At 40.2% G+C, this 16,470-nt stretch overlaps 1 protein-coding gene across 1 annotated transcript; it reads right to left on the minus strand.

Annotated features, from left to right (window-relative positions):
* Positions 1 to 2,136: 2,136 nt before the first annotated feature.
* LOC132765556 (volume-regulated anion channel subunit LRRC8D-like) lies at positions 2,137 to 12,240 on the minus strand. The gene is made up of 2 exons (XM_060759838.2): positions 12,084 to 12,240; positions 2,137 to 3,437 (listed from the first exon to the last, which is right to left on the minus strand). Exon 2 carries the CDS (start codon positions 3,433 to 3,435, stop codon positions 2,137 to 2,139), a length of 1,299 nt encoding a protein of 432 aa, XP_060615821.2. The 5' UTR covers positions 3,436 to 3,437; positions 12,084 to 12,240.
* Between the last annotated feature and the right edge of the window lie 4,230 nt (positions 12,241 to 16,470).

Genomic DNA, 16,470 nt, shown 5'->3' on the forward strand with positions numbered 1-16,470 from the left:
AGAGTTTATTATTATTATTTTGTGATTTGATGAAGCACCAGCAGTCTTTGTAAAACTACAATCCCCAAGATTCTGGGAAAACATAGGATTGCAGGAGCTTGGAGCAGAAGTGGGATCATCTTGGCTGATTCTAGCAAACCTTTTTGGCGGGAGAGGCAACACAGTGCTGTCTCTGATGCCCAAGTAGAGAAGGACTCCCTGGAGGCTTTGTGGCCAAAATGGTGATGCAGAAAGCAGTGTATCCGCTTGAGAGTCTCAACCTTTGCCTATGTATTTTTGAAACCAAATTAATGTTGCGTGTCAACTGGAAATTAAAACCAGAAAGTCAGAATGGAATATCCTTGGTATGTGTCTCTCTTGCCTGTAATCCTGAAAAATAGCATATCTGCAGTTCCAGTTCTGTACACATTTCCTCCAGATCCCACTTGATGAATCAAATAGGAAGGCAAGAAATAAAAATGAGGAACAAACAACTTGGTACCATTTTTGACTTCATAATAAAGTGTCACTGGGGATCACAGTCTGTGGCATTTGAGAAGCTGCTTTATATGCTGTCATTGTGAGATACATCAGATACCAATAGATGCCTCAGTACATATTTTTTGTAACACAATGATTAAAGAGACCCAGTTTGAAAGCTCAGAGAACTAGGTCTTTGTTAGTTGCTTTGAATCTCTGTCTCACATTTTTAAAAGGGGAAGACTGGACTTCTAATAGAAAAGGCATGTTAAGAAATAATGCACCATCCAAGAAAAAGAATTGCCACCAAGCTGTAGTTACAGTCTCTTGGGAGCTGGTGACATCAGGGATCACAAAATTGTTAATATCATTAGTATTATGATGTTTATTTATATCCCACTTTTTCTCTCCATAAGGATACTCAAAGCATCTAGCATTAAAAGCATTACAATATAATTTAAAATTTAAAAATATTAAAACAGTATTAAACATCATCAGTATTAAAAACAATTCAGATTTAAACCATAAGAATATATAAAACCACAGCACCCCCCGAAATGATCTTAAAGGCCTTCTTCTTTAAAAGCCTGCCTGAAGAAGAAGGTTTTAGCCTGCCGCCAGAAGGACAGCAGGGAGGGAGCCAATCTGCCTTTGCTGGGTAGAAGGGAGTTCCAGAGTCGTGGGGCAGCCACCGAGAAGGAAGACCCGCTCTCTTGTCCCCACAAACCAAGCTTGGAGTGGAGGTGGGACTGAGAGAAGGGCCTTCCTGAAGATCGCAGGACTCAGACAGCTTTGTACAAAGGCACGCAGTCAGCCAAATAGCCTGGACCTGAACCATCTAAGGTAGGCATGGGCAAACTTGGGCCCTCCAGGTGTTTTGGACATCAACTCCCACAATTCGTAACAGCCAGTAGGCTGTTACAAAATGTGGGAGTTGGAGTCCAAAATGCCTCGAGGGCCCAAGTTTGCCCATGCCTGATCTAGGTCATAACCAGCACTTTGAATTGTGCCTGGAAATAGACAGGCAGCCAGTGGAGTCTGGTGACATCTGAAAATACTATACTATGTTATGCTAAGGTACAACAGTAACATTGAGCTCCTATGTATTAACAGTACTTTTAGTGGCAATAGACTTTCCCATTAGTAAAACCGACTTTTTTATATTCCTGTAAAATTTTCCTTGTGTTTTTTTTCCCAAATTGGGTACATTGTGGGAAGTTAATATCATGTAAGAAGCTATATCTTACTTTACACCACACTACTAGTCCATTAGTAAGCTTCCTCTTTTCCAATTGCCTTAATAATTGCTAGGCTGCTGCAGTGTTTTAGTGACATTTCTTCGTATGATCTGAATGTTTTTCCCACTTAGGTCCTTCAGTGACACAAGTCTCATATATCTTTTGCTCGCCTATTGTGTCTTAAGAATTTATGGAAACATAACATTACCAAAAATTGCCCTGACTGGAAGAAAAAGAAAACTTAAAACCAGACAGATGTGGATCATCTTGTCTCTTTGACTCTTTTCAAAAGAGTTGAGTTGTTCTGGTGTGTTGTCCTTTATGATATTGGAAATGATGGGTTTGGTGGAAAGTTTAGAGTCCTTATTCAGTAGCCTGGAAAATGTTACTTTTTGGACAGCGAGTCCCCAAATCCCCTTGCAGTGGATTTACTAAAGAGTTACTTCTTTAGACAGCAAGTCCCCAACCGCTTCTGCCAGACACTTGTGGGTGTGGGGAGATTCTGGGGGGTGTCCCATAAAAGAACTTTACCAAGCTTTGATTTGGGAAGCGTTTGTGTGTTGGTAAGTAAGGTAAGAAAATTATGTCCTCTCCAGCCTCCAATACCCAAATCATGGTCAAGATCAGCATCTGAAGGGCAGCTCCCACTCATTGCTGAAAGGAAGATGGCAAAGCGCCATGAGTATAGTTGGTCACACTGGTCAGCCATGTGCAGCAGGAAAGCAAAATCATTGTATACCTCTGGGATGTCAATTAAGTGGCTGCCTTCTTGCATTTGCTTAAAAGAATACTTGAGCAGCGGTTGTCGTACCAGCCATAAGAGGGGGTACATCCCAACAAGCCCATAGAGGAACACCAAGAATAAATAAGTAGCCATCAGTTTCTGCAAAATGGAAGCCAAACTATGGGTACAAAGAAAGGTAGAGTAGCCAATGAGGTTATCTGTGTCTAACCAGCAAATGTGTTTAAAGGCAATGGATCCTACATAACTGTAGGTGTAGCCTAGCACAGTTAGGACCTTTGCAACTTTGAAGATGGTTTGTCCAGTGTAGATTGTGTAAATCAAGCTGGCGCTCTCAGTGTGTGCCCTGAATCTGCAGATCTTCTCAAAGAGTGCCCAGCCTTGCTCTTTGTCCTTCCATTCTAGAATAGGAGAAGAGGAAGGTGATATCAGTTGGTTTTGGCACCCTCCTGCACCAGGGGTCTTGGGTCGGCCTATGACATGCTGGCAGGCCATCTCGGAGAGAGCCTTGGCAGTCCAAGGTGACTCGAAGCATTTCATGAGGATAGACAAGAAGTGTTCGATTTTTGATGAAGTCTTAGGGTACCTGAACCAGAAGTTGCTACTAGCCATTAAAAGCATCGAGTTAACAAGTGCAAGGTAAGGGAAATATTTTGAAAACCAGGGCAAGGCCTTTTGATAACAGATGTGGCTGATAAACAAGTATTGCTGGTAGTCAAGTTTCACAGGATGGCCACTTTTTCCAGCCATAATTTTTTCATTGATGGCAGGATTTATAGCTCCAGGTTTAGAGGTAACTGTTGTGGTCTCATTTGGCTTGTTGCTCAAAGGCAGACATGTCACTTGGTCAACAGAGATGAGCAAAGTCCCAGAGAGAAGCGAAACCATCAGCATTGCAAGTACTAAGTAATCCATCAGGACATCCCACCAAGGCTTTAATATCTGGAACCGAACATGGCTCTCATTGCGGAAGGTGACTTCTGTCAGAGTAAACATCACTAGAAAAAAAAGAATATGAATTCAATAACGTCATTGTTTTTCTCTTCCATTTTTCACTGATAAAAGAGCCTGTGTGATTCTATTCACAATAAGAGCCCAGATCTGTGTTTACAACTGGATTTTATATTTCTAGGAATTTTCTCACAACCACCTCCCTTGCTCCCAGGCTGTTTATGAGTTAATGTGTGCGCCATTTTCTACTATAGCCTCCATTGAAAATTTACAGAACCTTCCGTGCTCATTGCATTTCAGGACACCATACAGAAGATAACAGAACCTCAAGATCAAGCCAGTTTTATTTTTCAACCTTCCTCCAGTTCACTTCATTATAAGTGAACTGGAGTTCTCAAATGCTTATGTGTATTTGTGTGTCCTTCTGATTGGTCAAATAAAGGGATCACACTATTACCAGTTTTGGAAATGTTCATTGCCTGTTGCACTAAAAACACAGGTATCCCAGTAGAAATTCTGCTTTTGATTTAGTGTCCTCCTCAGAATTCTGTAGATTTTTTTTAACCCAATTTTTCTGTATAATTTATGTATCCTGAATAATAGATTGGTCTGTTAATAAAAATGCAATGATTAAGCTTTCTGGATTATGCTTGTTTGCCATTGCTGTGTGCTTTCAAGTCGTTTCCAACTTATGGAGGACTTGAGGGAGATGTTGGCAAGCTGGAATGTGTCCAGAGAAGGCGACTATAATGATCAATGGTCTAGAGAACAAGCCCTATGAGGAGAAACTTAAAGAGGTGGGCATGTTTAACCTGAAGAAGGGAAGGCTGAGAGGAGACATGATGGACGTGTATAAATATGTGAGGGGAGGTCATGGGGAGGAGGGAGCAAGCTTGTTTTCTGCTGCCCTGGAGACTAGGATGCAGAACAATGGCTTCAAGCTACAGGAAAGGAGATTCTACCTGAACATTAGGAAGAACTTCCTAACTGTGAGAGCTGTTCAACAGTGGAACTCTCTGCCCCCGAGTGTGATGGAGGCGCCTTCTTTGGAGGCTTTTAAACAGAAGCTGGATGGCCATCTATCAGAGGTGCTTTGAATGCAATTTTCCTACTTCTTGGCAGGGGGTTGGACTGGATGGCCCACGAGGTCTTTTACAACTCTATGTTTCTCTGAGGTAAATCTATCATGAGGTTTTCTTCATGAGATCTGTTCAGAGAGAGGGTTGTTTTTGCTTTCTTCTGAGACTGAGAGCATGTGATTTGCCCAAGGTCACCAAGAGCATTTCCATGGATGAACAGTGACTTTAATTCTGGCCTCCAAAGATCTAATCCAACACCGAGACCACTACACTGCACTGGTGCTTAATATCCATCAACATTTCACAGGGCCTATGTGGCAAGCAACATCAAATTGTGATAAAGGTGGCAACAATTATTCATGAGCTGAGAGAGGCTGCAAGAGTTTTGCTTTTCCCTGAAAATACTGGGAAGGACAAAAGTCCACCCACTCCTCTCCTCTTTCCTAAATCTGATAACTGAGTAAATGGAAATAGGTCCAGGACAAAGGGGGTAAGAGGGAATAGAAGAGAAAGGTCAGGCATTTGCAATTTCTCCATAAGTGGAAGAGAACGTCTTAGCTGTTGGTTTTTATCCTTATCTTTTGTTGAAAAAGAGGAGTTGTTTTTCTCTCTGTGTTCAGGGCTGAAAATTAAAGAAATTGAAGGCAGATTCTAAAGGAATTGCACAACTGAATATTTTGCAGTTAATTTATTGATTGCCCACAGAAAGCCAGTGTGGTATAAAAGATGATTATATTATATTAGACTGAAAAATGAGACATCTAGTTCTATGCTTCATTTAATTATGAAATTGAGTGTGTGATCTTGAACCAATCATTTACTCTTGGCTGGACCTAACCGTCCACCAATAAAGTGTGGGGCAGGGAGCCATGAATAATTCCTTGAGCATGTTGGAAGAAAGCCAGTTTATAAATGTCGCTATAAACATCCCTCTCTTTTTCTTTCTGTTTGTTATTTCTTTGGCCGTAGGACCTTCCTACCAAACACAGCAATCTCCTCCTGATTTCCTGCATTTCTAGTAATACCCTGAATAAGTGGCACATATATTATTTATTTTTATTAATTTTAATATTTACCGAGTCAGAACCTTAAAACAGTTTCATCATATCAATATATTTAAGGAAAATCTGTGTTTAATTAATTTCCTATCTCTCCATTGTCATATCTCCTTGCTTTCATGACGGAATATAAGAGCCTCTTCAATCAGTGTGAAGTTTTGGCTCTGCCTTTTCCTTTCCTTTGCTTTAGCCCCCCCCCCCCCCCCCCGTTCATAGATTTTCTCAGTAGTGTGAATACCTTCCTTTGTATTAGTTTTTGGGTGGAGTTTAACACCCCCAGAGGCCAGCCTTAGTTGGTCTATTCCATTTCCCTGTATAGAGCTCTTTGCTGGACTCTTCCCTCTTTTCTACAGCAGAGCTACTGTGACTTAGGTTTGGGATTATCTGGTAATCCTAGTCCCAAGCAATTCAAACAGGCATCCTTAGCACCATAAGTCCAAAGGACAACAGAAGCTTATGACCAGCGTATGCTTCACATTAAGACAGTTTATAACCATCGCTTTGCACCAGAGGCAGGAAACTTTCAAAGTCTCCAGAAAGATTACTGCAACCATCAAAATATCCTTTTGTAATGTTTTGTTTTAAGTTATTTTATGATAGTCCCGGGTGGAGTTAACCCTGTATTCATCTTGTTTCAGTAAACTCATTTGGTTATCTTTTCACCTTGCCTCAAAGTGCCTCTGTCTGCTAAGAGTTTTAATCTTAACAGAAGATATGCAGATAGCCCCGAGTAAAGCCAGACTCTATAGTTTTCCCATAGGCTCAGCCGTGCCATCACAATCAGTGTAACCTTTCCACATCAGCCAGAGCAGTGAGAAAACAGAGTCCTGGCTCATGTGGAGAGCCTCCATGTCTTGAGGATTGCCTCCTGTAAAGAAGTTGATTATAAATTATATGATTTTAACTGTATTGGTGTTTAGATTGGCTGCAGTAATGCTGGAGCGGCCTAGCTGAGAGGAGTGCGTTACCATGGAGACGATGCTGTAGAGAAGTGGGAGGAGCTTAGAGGGGAGAGTTTGAAAAACGACAGTTTATGTTCAGTCAGAGTTAGGGTTTAGAGTTAGAGGAGTGAGCAGTCAGGAGTTAAGATTGGAGGGTGAGGAATTGGTAGAGGAAAGATTAGGAGGTTATAGCTGTAAAAGAGTGAATTGTGAAGCAAAGTTTCGAGGCTTTGGAAAGCCAGATTAAGCTACTGGAAGTTTCTTAGCCAGAGAGTCTGATAAGGGAAACATAACCAGTATTCCGTTAGTCTAAAGAAAGGCTAAAGAATAAGCTTATTAAGTATCTGATCAAGGGAGGATCAGATAAGGGAGACATCCCTGTATTGGAACTTTGTTCTGTAATAAGTGCTTCACCTCAGGAAGATACTGTATAACCTGAAAAAGTGTAACATTCAACTAACCAAGCATTATTCTGAGTTCTATAAGAAAAGTTACAACTTGCAACCACACGCTTTGTGCTCAATAAACTTGTTAACTTTTGTTTGAAGACTGCCTCACCTCCATTAATTCTGCGTCCAGTGTGCCATATCTCCCAATAATACCTCACATCACACATTGGTGGCACCATTAAGAGTAATAAATAATAAATCGTCTCTCCTCTCTCCTAAGACGTTACAAATTGGTGGCATATACGCTCCTCTTTACAAATTGGTGGCAGACGACGGGATCCGTTTAACAACTGATCAAGTGCCTTAAGACTACTTTAAGAATAAATTGTGAGGTAAAAGTCATTGAAATATGGCTACCAGACGACAAAAAAAGGTTGTTGAGGAAACAGAGGGAGACCAAGAAGAAAGTTCGGGCTCTGAAGCAGAAACAGGGCCAGTGCCTGTGTCAGAAATGGCTTATAAGTACAAACTAGAGATAAAACGATTAGAAATAGAGGCAAAAGAAAGACAAAGAGAGAGAGAACTGGAGATAGAGGCAAAACAAAGGGAAAGAGAGTTTGAAGAAAGACAAAAAGAGAGAGAACAGGAGATAGAATTGAGGAGAATGGAATTTGAACTGCAAAAGCAAAAATTAGCTTTGTCTCAAACATCCGGTAACATCCAAGAAGGGAGCTCTGGAGTGGATACCCCAGATATGATAAAGAGATTTCCTAAATTTACTAAGGATGATGATATAGAGAAATTTTTAATCTCATTTGAACGATGTTGTAGGGATGTTGGGGTTGCTAAGGAAAAATGGATGACATACCTAAGGCCTCAGATAAGTGGAAAGCTCTTACAAATTTATGGAGAAATGCCTGAGGAGTCCTATGGGGATTATGATTTATTTAAGAAACAAATTCAACAGGAATTTCAATTAACTCCTGAATTTTACAGATTCAAGTTCAGGACCCTAAAAAGAGATAAAAACCAAAGTTTCGCTCAAGTGGCCTCTAGATTGTCTCAACTGTTCGATAGTTGGCTAAGGACGTCTGAGGTGGAAAATTACCAACAGCTGAGAGAACTTTTAAAATTGGAACAATTCTTCCAATTGGTACCTTCCGATTTTCGCTGGCTGATACAGGATCGAAAACCATCCACTATAGTAGAGGCAGCGGTTATGGTAGATCAAATAATTACCCTAAAAGAAGGATTCAAAAGGGAAGATCTGCCAAGTGATAAAAGAACAAACAGGCAGCCATTTTACCAACATCAAACGCACCCACAGCAAGAAAAAGGTTCTGCAATAGAAAACCCCTCCTGGAGGAGGCAGAGTGTAACAAGTCAAACTGCTCCTGAGGGAAAAATGAGGTGTTTTCAGTGTGGAAAGTGGGATCATATAAGGTATCAATGTCCCCTTTTAAGAAAAGAGAAAACAACCCTCTTTGTTAATAAAGTAAAAGAAACAAAGAAGGCAGAACCAAATAATGTGTCAAAGGAGAGTTCAGAAACAGAGCCTCAAGAGAAACAGTGTTTGTTCATTTTGTCAAACACCCTATCGGAGGATTACTTAGAATCCATTTCCATTGACAACAAAGACATGAGAGGACTGTGGGACACAGGGTCCGAAGTGTGTATTGTACATACAGATATAATACCTCAGAAATTTCAGCATCCTACCTCTGAAATAAGATTAAAAGGCTTGGGACCTACAATACCAACAACAGTAGTGTCTTTGCCAATAGAATATGGAGGTTGGAAGGGTATGTGGGATTTTGCAGTCAGTCCAGACATACCATACAGATGTTTAATTGGAAATGATCTGGCTAAAAAGATTGAAAACTGGAGAATGACGTGTGAGGAGGAAAAATATAACAACAAAAGCCCTGATCAAAAAGCCATGTGTTTCGCCATACAACAGGATGGAGATGAAAATCCAGAATCCAGCGCTACGGTTGCTGAGCTTATTACGAAGACAGGAGGAGTCAGAGAAATTCAACAGGAACAAAGAGCAGAAGAACAACCCTATAGATTTATTGCTGAAGATGGTGTTCCAAATATAAAGTCAGAAGTGTACAGCCAGAAGAGACCATGCAAACGAGGAACAAGCCCTGCAGCAGAGCCGATTCCAGTGGCTGATTATTTGAGAGCCAGTGAAGGGAGTATAGAAACAATAGGTCTGGAAAGACAAGTGATAAACTCTGAGGAGAAAGAGGAATCCTTGACCTTAAAAGATGTATTTCCTTCAGCTCCACGTAAAGAAATTACCTCAGCCGAACTTTTTGACAAAGACAATAAAATAAAATTAAAAGAGAAAGCTGAAGAAAAACAAACTCTGGATGTGACAGTAGAAGCTGATGCGAGTTCAGAATATCCAGGGGTCTTCTGTGAAACAAAGATCCATACATCTGAAGAGAAAGTGAGCAGAAAAAGAAGATTTGGCCATGTGTCGGAAGAGAGATTTCCTTTATCCTTGAACAAAGAAGAAAGAGAGAATAAAAGCCAAGCTGATGGACTGACAGGAGAGCTGATATACGCAGACTGTATTGGTGGTGATAGAAAGAAAAAGCTGCAATTTCTAGCTATAGAGGTTCATCCAGACTACAGTGGAAAAATTGCATTAAAGAAAGACAGTATTCTTGTTTGTTCTTCCAAGGACAGTGAATTCTCTTCAGTCCCAAGAAGAGATGTTCAAGGGATTCCAGATTCTTCACTAAAATCTGATGCTACATTAAAGCAAGCTGTTGTTCAAGCCCTGAAACTCGATGGAAACAGAACTGTTCCTGATAATTGGAAGGTCAGATTAAAAGAAGAAACCCCAGCAACAAAAAAGAGAACAGAAAAGACTTGCAGACATCGTGTGAGGAAGAAAACCGTATCTCCGGGTCATCGGAAAGACATCAAGGGACAAAAGAAGAAACCTGAAAAGAAGAAACGAAGAAGTGGAAGAAAGAAGCTAAAAGATCATCATAAAGAGACATTGCTGTGGACAGTTGGTCCAGTACAACCGAGGTTGTGTTTGAACCATGAGACATTGGACACTAAGACATCTATGTCAATGATCAAATGTGGAAGTTTAACTATTGTGTGGGCTATTAACAAAGTGGAACTATATGTATAGGAAAAAGTTGTGGTATGATATATAGATAAATGTCTTATACATTGACCAAACTAGGTAGAAGGTCAATTGTATATGTTAATGGGATAGAAACACATTTGGACAAGGATATTTAATGTTGATATGGAGAATTGGATAGAGGATGATCACAGATAGATCCAAATTATATAAAGGTAATGTATGTGTAATATAGTATAATATAGTATAGTGTAATATTTAAAAAATGGGTATACTGTTTTATTATAGACTTATAAAATGTATGATGTTATTACAGTGGTGAACTGTATATGTTTCATACCATAGGTATAAGATATAAACACATTATATTAAAGTGTGGTAGGTATATATGTTTTGCAATAGGCAATAAATATTTACAAATATATATATAAAAATAGAAATGTTTAGATAGATTGTTTGTATAAAAAATGTTAGAAATGTGAGACTTTGATACCACATCCATAGATGATACTAAAATTTCGTAAGGTTAAAGGTTTGTATGTATGAATTATAATGCATTTAACCATAATATGTTTGCATTTCAGAAATATTGTGTATTTAGATATTGTTGGATAATTTGTGAAATTATTTTTGCCCATTCCGGGACTGAGAATGGTCCAAAAATAACTTTTTCTGGGGGGGAAGGTGTAAAGAAGTTGATTATAAATTATATGATTTTAACTGTATTGGTGTTTAGATTGGCTGCAGTAATGCTGGAGTGGCCTAGCTGAGAGGAGTGCGTTACCATGGAGACGATGCTGTAGAGAAGTGGGAGGAGCTTAGAGGGGAGAGTTTGAAAAACGACAGTTTATGTTCAGTCAGAGTTAGGGTTTAGAGTTAGAGGAGTGAGCAGTCAGGAGTTAAGATTGGAGGGTGAGGAATTGGTAGAGGAAAGATTAGGAGGTTATAGCTGTAAAAGAGTGAATTGTGAAGCAAAGTTTCGAGGCTTTGGAAAGCCAGATTAAGCTACTGGAAGTTTCTTAGCCAGAGAGTCTGATAAGGGAAACATAACCAGTATTCCGTTAGTCTAAAGAAAGGCTAAAGAATAAGCTTATTAAGTATCTGATCAAGGGAGGATCAGATAAGGGAGACATCCCTGTATTGGAACTTTGTTCTGTAATAAGTGCTTCACCTCAGGAAGATACTGTATAACCTGAAAAAGTGTAACATTCAACTAACCAAGCATTATTCTGAGTTCTATAAGAAAAGTTACAACTTGCAACCACACGCTTTGTGCTCAATAAACTTGTTAACTTTTGTTTGAAGACTGCCTCACCTCCATTAATTCTGCGTCCAGTGTGCCATATCTCCCAATAATACCTCACATCACACATTGGTGGCACCATTAAGAGTAATAAATAATAAATCGTCTCTCCTCTCTCCTAAGACGTTACAAATTGGTGGCATATACGCTCCTCTTTACACCTCCTATTCAGAAGCATCACTTTTCAAGCAACAATGGAAAGTTAGCAGCCTTCACTCCCCACATGTTGAATAAACAAGTTTTAGAATGCCTCGACAAGGCTAAGTATCAATGATCTATCTGATATGTTGTTGTTCATTCGTTCAGTCATTTTCAAATTGGAACTTGTACCACCAAGTGACATTAGAGTGTGATCAAGATGACAAAAGTTACTGAGAAGGAAGCAGGGGAGATTGCAGCAGCTTGGTTTTGCCAATTCCATGAGCAAGGTTCTTCCCCTTCCTCTCCACTGAGTTAATTCAATAAAAACTTTTTTTGCACTTTGAACTCCATTCACAACAACTGAAGTAAACTGGGGTGGGAGTATGTTACAATAGCTGGCACTGACTGTATGCCAACCAGGCCTCCATCAGAGGTGCCTGGAAGATTTGCGAGGAATGGAATGGGGGAATTTGCATAGAGAAAGCAGTGCCCTGCCTCATTTCCAGTACATACAAGTGACGCCTGGCCTGTCATATTGCTCATGAGAATGACTACATAAATGTGAGTCTTTGTATGGAGCAGTCGCTCCCATCATTACACCCATTCCTGGCCCCCTGTATCTCTTCTCTGTTCTTCCACTTACTTTAATTTTTGTAAAGATCCTCACCTGCCTTCTGCCTGGGACTTTTCGATCACACCGTTTGCTCTGATCCTCAGTCCACAAGGTTCGCTCTCTTCCAGACCTCTTTCCTTCACTTGTGGTTTTCGCCTCACACAACTCTCCCTGTGCAAGACGCATTATACTGTTTCCATGGCAGCTGCATTCAGGAGGAAAGGACTGGAGAGGGAAAAGACAGTGTTCTTGAAAGCAAACCTCATTTGCTTCCAAGAGATTTCTTGACACATTTCTTGACACAAAGGAAGGAAGGAAGCTGCAAAAATTCATCACATGGCTACTGTCAGAATATTTTATTCATATATTTATCATGAGGTTTAGGCCAGCATACACCTTTTTCTATCCTCAATTTTATGCTCACATTCAGGGAAGACCCAGTCTTTCCCAAGGGTCATAAGACTCTGGTAAACTAGATTTCATCTTCAACATCCTAGTTTGCTGATCCTTCCCGTCTAACTCTGCTGATTCTCTTTTGTTTTGTTTTTTCTCGTGGCATGTCTGTGTCATAGCCAGCAGTGGTTAGGTAGTTTAGACTTTGGACTTACCATATATACTCAAGTATAAGCCGAGTTTTTCAGCCCCTTTTTTAGGCTGAAAAAGCCCCCCTTGGCATATATTTGAGTCAAAGTTATTTATTATGTTAAAGGTAAAGGTACAGGTTGTCCCCTGACATTAAGTCCAGTCATGTCTGACTCTGGGGTGTGGTGCTCATCTCCATTTCTAAGCCAAAGAGCCAGCGTTGACCATAGACATCTCCAAGGTCATGTGGCCAGCATGACCGCATGGAGCGCCCTTACCTTCCCGCCGGAGTGGTACCTATTGATCTACTCACATTTGCATGTTTTCGAACTGCTAGACTGGCAGAAGCTAGGGCTGACAGCGGAAACTCACGCCGCTCCCTGGAATCGAACCTGCGACCTTTTGGTCAACAAGCTCAGCAGCTCAGTGCTTTAACCCACTGCGCCACCGGGGGGGGCCTATTTATTATGTTACTTTATATTATTATTATTATTATTATTATTATTATTATTATTATTATTATTTGCATAGACAGAATTTTACTCTATTATTTTTATGTTTATTATTTACTCTATTATTGTTATTACATTTATTATTTTACTCTATTTATTATTATTGGAAGGATATGTAAGCACATAAAGATTGAAGAAGGTTGGAATAATGATTTAATCAGAGTTCGACAGTCTTATCTTAAATTATAGTTTTATGTAAATATTCAAAAACATGTAACCTATGGATGCCTCAATTGATGTAATTTTATTGGTAACAATTTTTATTTTTAAATTTACCAGTAGCTGCTGCATTTTCCACCCTCGGCTTATACTCAAGTCAATATGTTTTCCCAGTTTTTTTGGGTTTTTTTGTGGTAAAATTAGGTGTCACAGTTTATATTCGGGTTGTCTTAAATTTGAGTATATATGGTAATTACCTTTATAATTTTGCTGATTGCATTACTTTACTTACTTCAAACCCAGTTGCTTTTAGGGCCCCTTCTGCTGATTCTGGCTGGTGACACCCTGAGCATTTGACATGATGGAATGACCACTGACTGTACTTTAAGTTGCCTTGTACAAGCTCAGCTCTTGCCTTCAAGTGGTTTCTGACTTATGGCACCCCTAAAGTGATCCCATCACAGAGCTTTCTTGGCAAGTTTCATTCAGAAGATGTTTTCCATAACATCTGACATTTGCCTAAGGTTACTCATTGGTATCATGGCTGACAAGGAATTCAAACTCTGGTCTCCAGGAGTCATAGTCCAACACTCAAACCACTATGCCACATTGGCCCCTACCTTTTTATTAGTTCAGTTGCTTCCGACTCTTTGTGACCTCCTGGACCAGCCCACATCAGAGCTCCCTGTCGGCCATCACCACCCCCAGTTCCTTCAAAGTCAAGCCAGTCACTTCAAGGATACCATCCATCCATCTTGCCCTTGGTCACCCGCTCTTCCTTTTTCCTTCCATTTTCCCCAGCATCATTGTCTTCTCCAAGCTTTCCTATCTTCTCATGATGTAGCCAAAGTACTTCATCTTTGCCTCTAATATCCTTCCCTCCAGTGAGTAGTCGGGCTTTATTTACTGAAGTATGGACTGGTTTGATCTTCTCGCGGTCCAAGGCACTCTCAGAATTTTCCTCCAGCACCACAGTTCAAAAGCGTCTATCTTCCTTTGCTCAGCTTTCCTTATGGTCCAGCTCTCACATCCATAGGTTGTTAGAGGGAATACTATTGCTTTAACTTTGCAGATGTTTGTTGCCAGTGTGATGTCTCGATTCAGTGTGAGGCCACTACCTTAGTCACCCAATAATCCATCTCTTACCTCCACATCTTTGTGCATCAAATCATGTCTCCTACACTTTGTGACTATTATTTACAAACAATGTCACAATTATAAATGCCAGTCTCAATAATGTATGAGTTTTTAAAAAAATCTTTGATTAAAGTTGCATTGTTTTACTCTGACTTGTTCAATATAAGAACACATCAATCACTTAAGCAGTCTGGTGCCCACAAACCTGGCAAGACTTGACACCCCAAGGGATGTGGTCCAGTTCTGCCACAGAGAAGTCCAAATTAGGAAAAGATAATGGCGATTAATTTAAATCATTTTAAAAAGATGTATACCCTTGCTTTTCTTGCCCAGAGGAAGCCAATAGCTAGTTGACAGATTAGGGAAGCAAACTTCCGATGTGCATTGCCTCTCTCCAGCCAGTTTTCAAAACTGGCTATTTACATGACATTTTAAAACTTGCTAGAGAACACCCACATCTCACTTCAAATACATGAAGTGAATGTTAAGACATAATCTTATTTAGATTTCTCTAGGAGTACTGTACTTCAAATAGCATCAACCACTAGGTGGCAATAACATGCAATCTAAGAGATAAAACCTACTTAAAAAATTTCTCTGTATACCTTCGAGTTGCTTGTCAGCTCAATAAGTTTCATAGAGCTTTCTTATACAGGAAATATTCAAAGGTGGTTTTGTCAGTTCCTTCCTCTGAAATATAGTTTTCAGAATATGGAATAAACACTGGGAACTGCATACCCCTGGGCCTCCAGCATCTTACTGGAGGTCAGCTGTTACCAGCAGTGCTGTGGATTTTGAAGCACAAATAGATGGTGAAAGGGAGAAACTTGCGAAGGCGCGTGAAGCAAACTCTTGTCGGGACCACCTTCCATCTGAAAATCTCTGTCCTCATTGCAAATGATCATGCGGATCCAGAACAGGTCTCTACAATCACTTACAGACCCGCTGCCAAGATGGCCCTTGGAAGACAACCATGCTCAGTCGTAAGTGATTGCCTATGACAGCAGGGTACTTAGTCTTGTTCATCCCTTGGGACCCTTTGCAAGCTAGGTGAGAAATCACCTACAGCAATTTACAGCAGGGGTGTCAAACCCATTTCCACAGAGGGTCACATCAGCCTTATGGTTGCCTACAAAGAGTCATTTGCAATTCTAAGGCTATATAAATGTAACTATATTTACCCAATATTGAAAGCCCCACGAGCCATATAAAATGATGTGGTAGCCAAATCCAGCCCGTGGGCCTTGCTTTTGACATATGTGATTTACAGCATCTGGTATTGGTTGGCGGTCTCTTATCAAAAACCCTGCTGAGTTTCCAAAATCAGACAGGATCAGTAGCCTTTAAAGTAAATAATCTGTAACATTGTAGTGTGTGTGTGCGTGTTAGGAGGGGGAAAGCTAACCAAACCACCTCTGAGTATCCCATGCCTAAGAAAACCCTATGAAATTCATGGATCGAAAAGGGGGGGGGGGGGGAGAGAGAAACAAGAGGAAAAGCTTTCATTTTTTAGCCATGCATGTAAACCCAGCAGACATGTAAAAGTGAAATCAACAAAGAAACCAAGGGAGGAAAATATCTAATCTGATGTATTTTCCATCCATTAGAGTCTTCTCTATTCAAGTCTGTGGCCACTAGCTACAGTTGTTCCTGGACTGGGATAATTTGATCTATGCTCTGATGTGTTTAGACCATCACAATGAAGCCTACACAGGAATTCCTCAAATGACAGTCCAGAAGCTTGAGGCTGATATAGACAAGGGCGGAAAAAGCTGAACATACTCCATGCAATCTGAACTGTAGTTTTACAAGGTCTTTAGCCTTCTCTGCCAAAGAGTACACAAAACTACAAATCCCAGAGACTGCACAGCACTTAACCATGGCAGTTAAAGCAGGGTCAAACTGCATTATTTTTAGCATAGATGCGCCCTAAGTACAGAATTACATTCCCATTGTGTGGAGAATATGGATGGCATGATTTTTATAAGTTCAACTGAGGTATATTCATACCTCTACCTTGTTGTTTTTTTTCCCCCACAGATGAAGAATCC

The sequence above is a fragment of the Anolis sagrei genome, chromosome 2 (assembly GCF_037176765.1).
Source record: "Anolis sagrei isolate rAnoSag1 chromosome 2, rAnoSag1.mat, whole genome shotgun sequence".
Taxonomy (NCBI): domain Eukaryota; kingdom Metazoa; phylum Chordata; class Lepidosauria; order Squamata; family Dactyloidae; genus Anolis; species Anolis sagrei.

What these genes read in the sequence shown, in the direction of transcription:
- LOC132765556 (XM_060759838.2), bottom strand. Translation starts at nt 3,435, where the DNA reads ATGTTTACTCTGACAGAAGTCACCTTCCGCAATGAGAGCCATGTTCGG.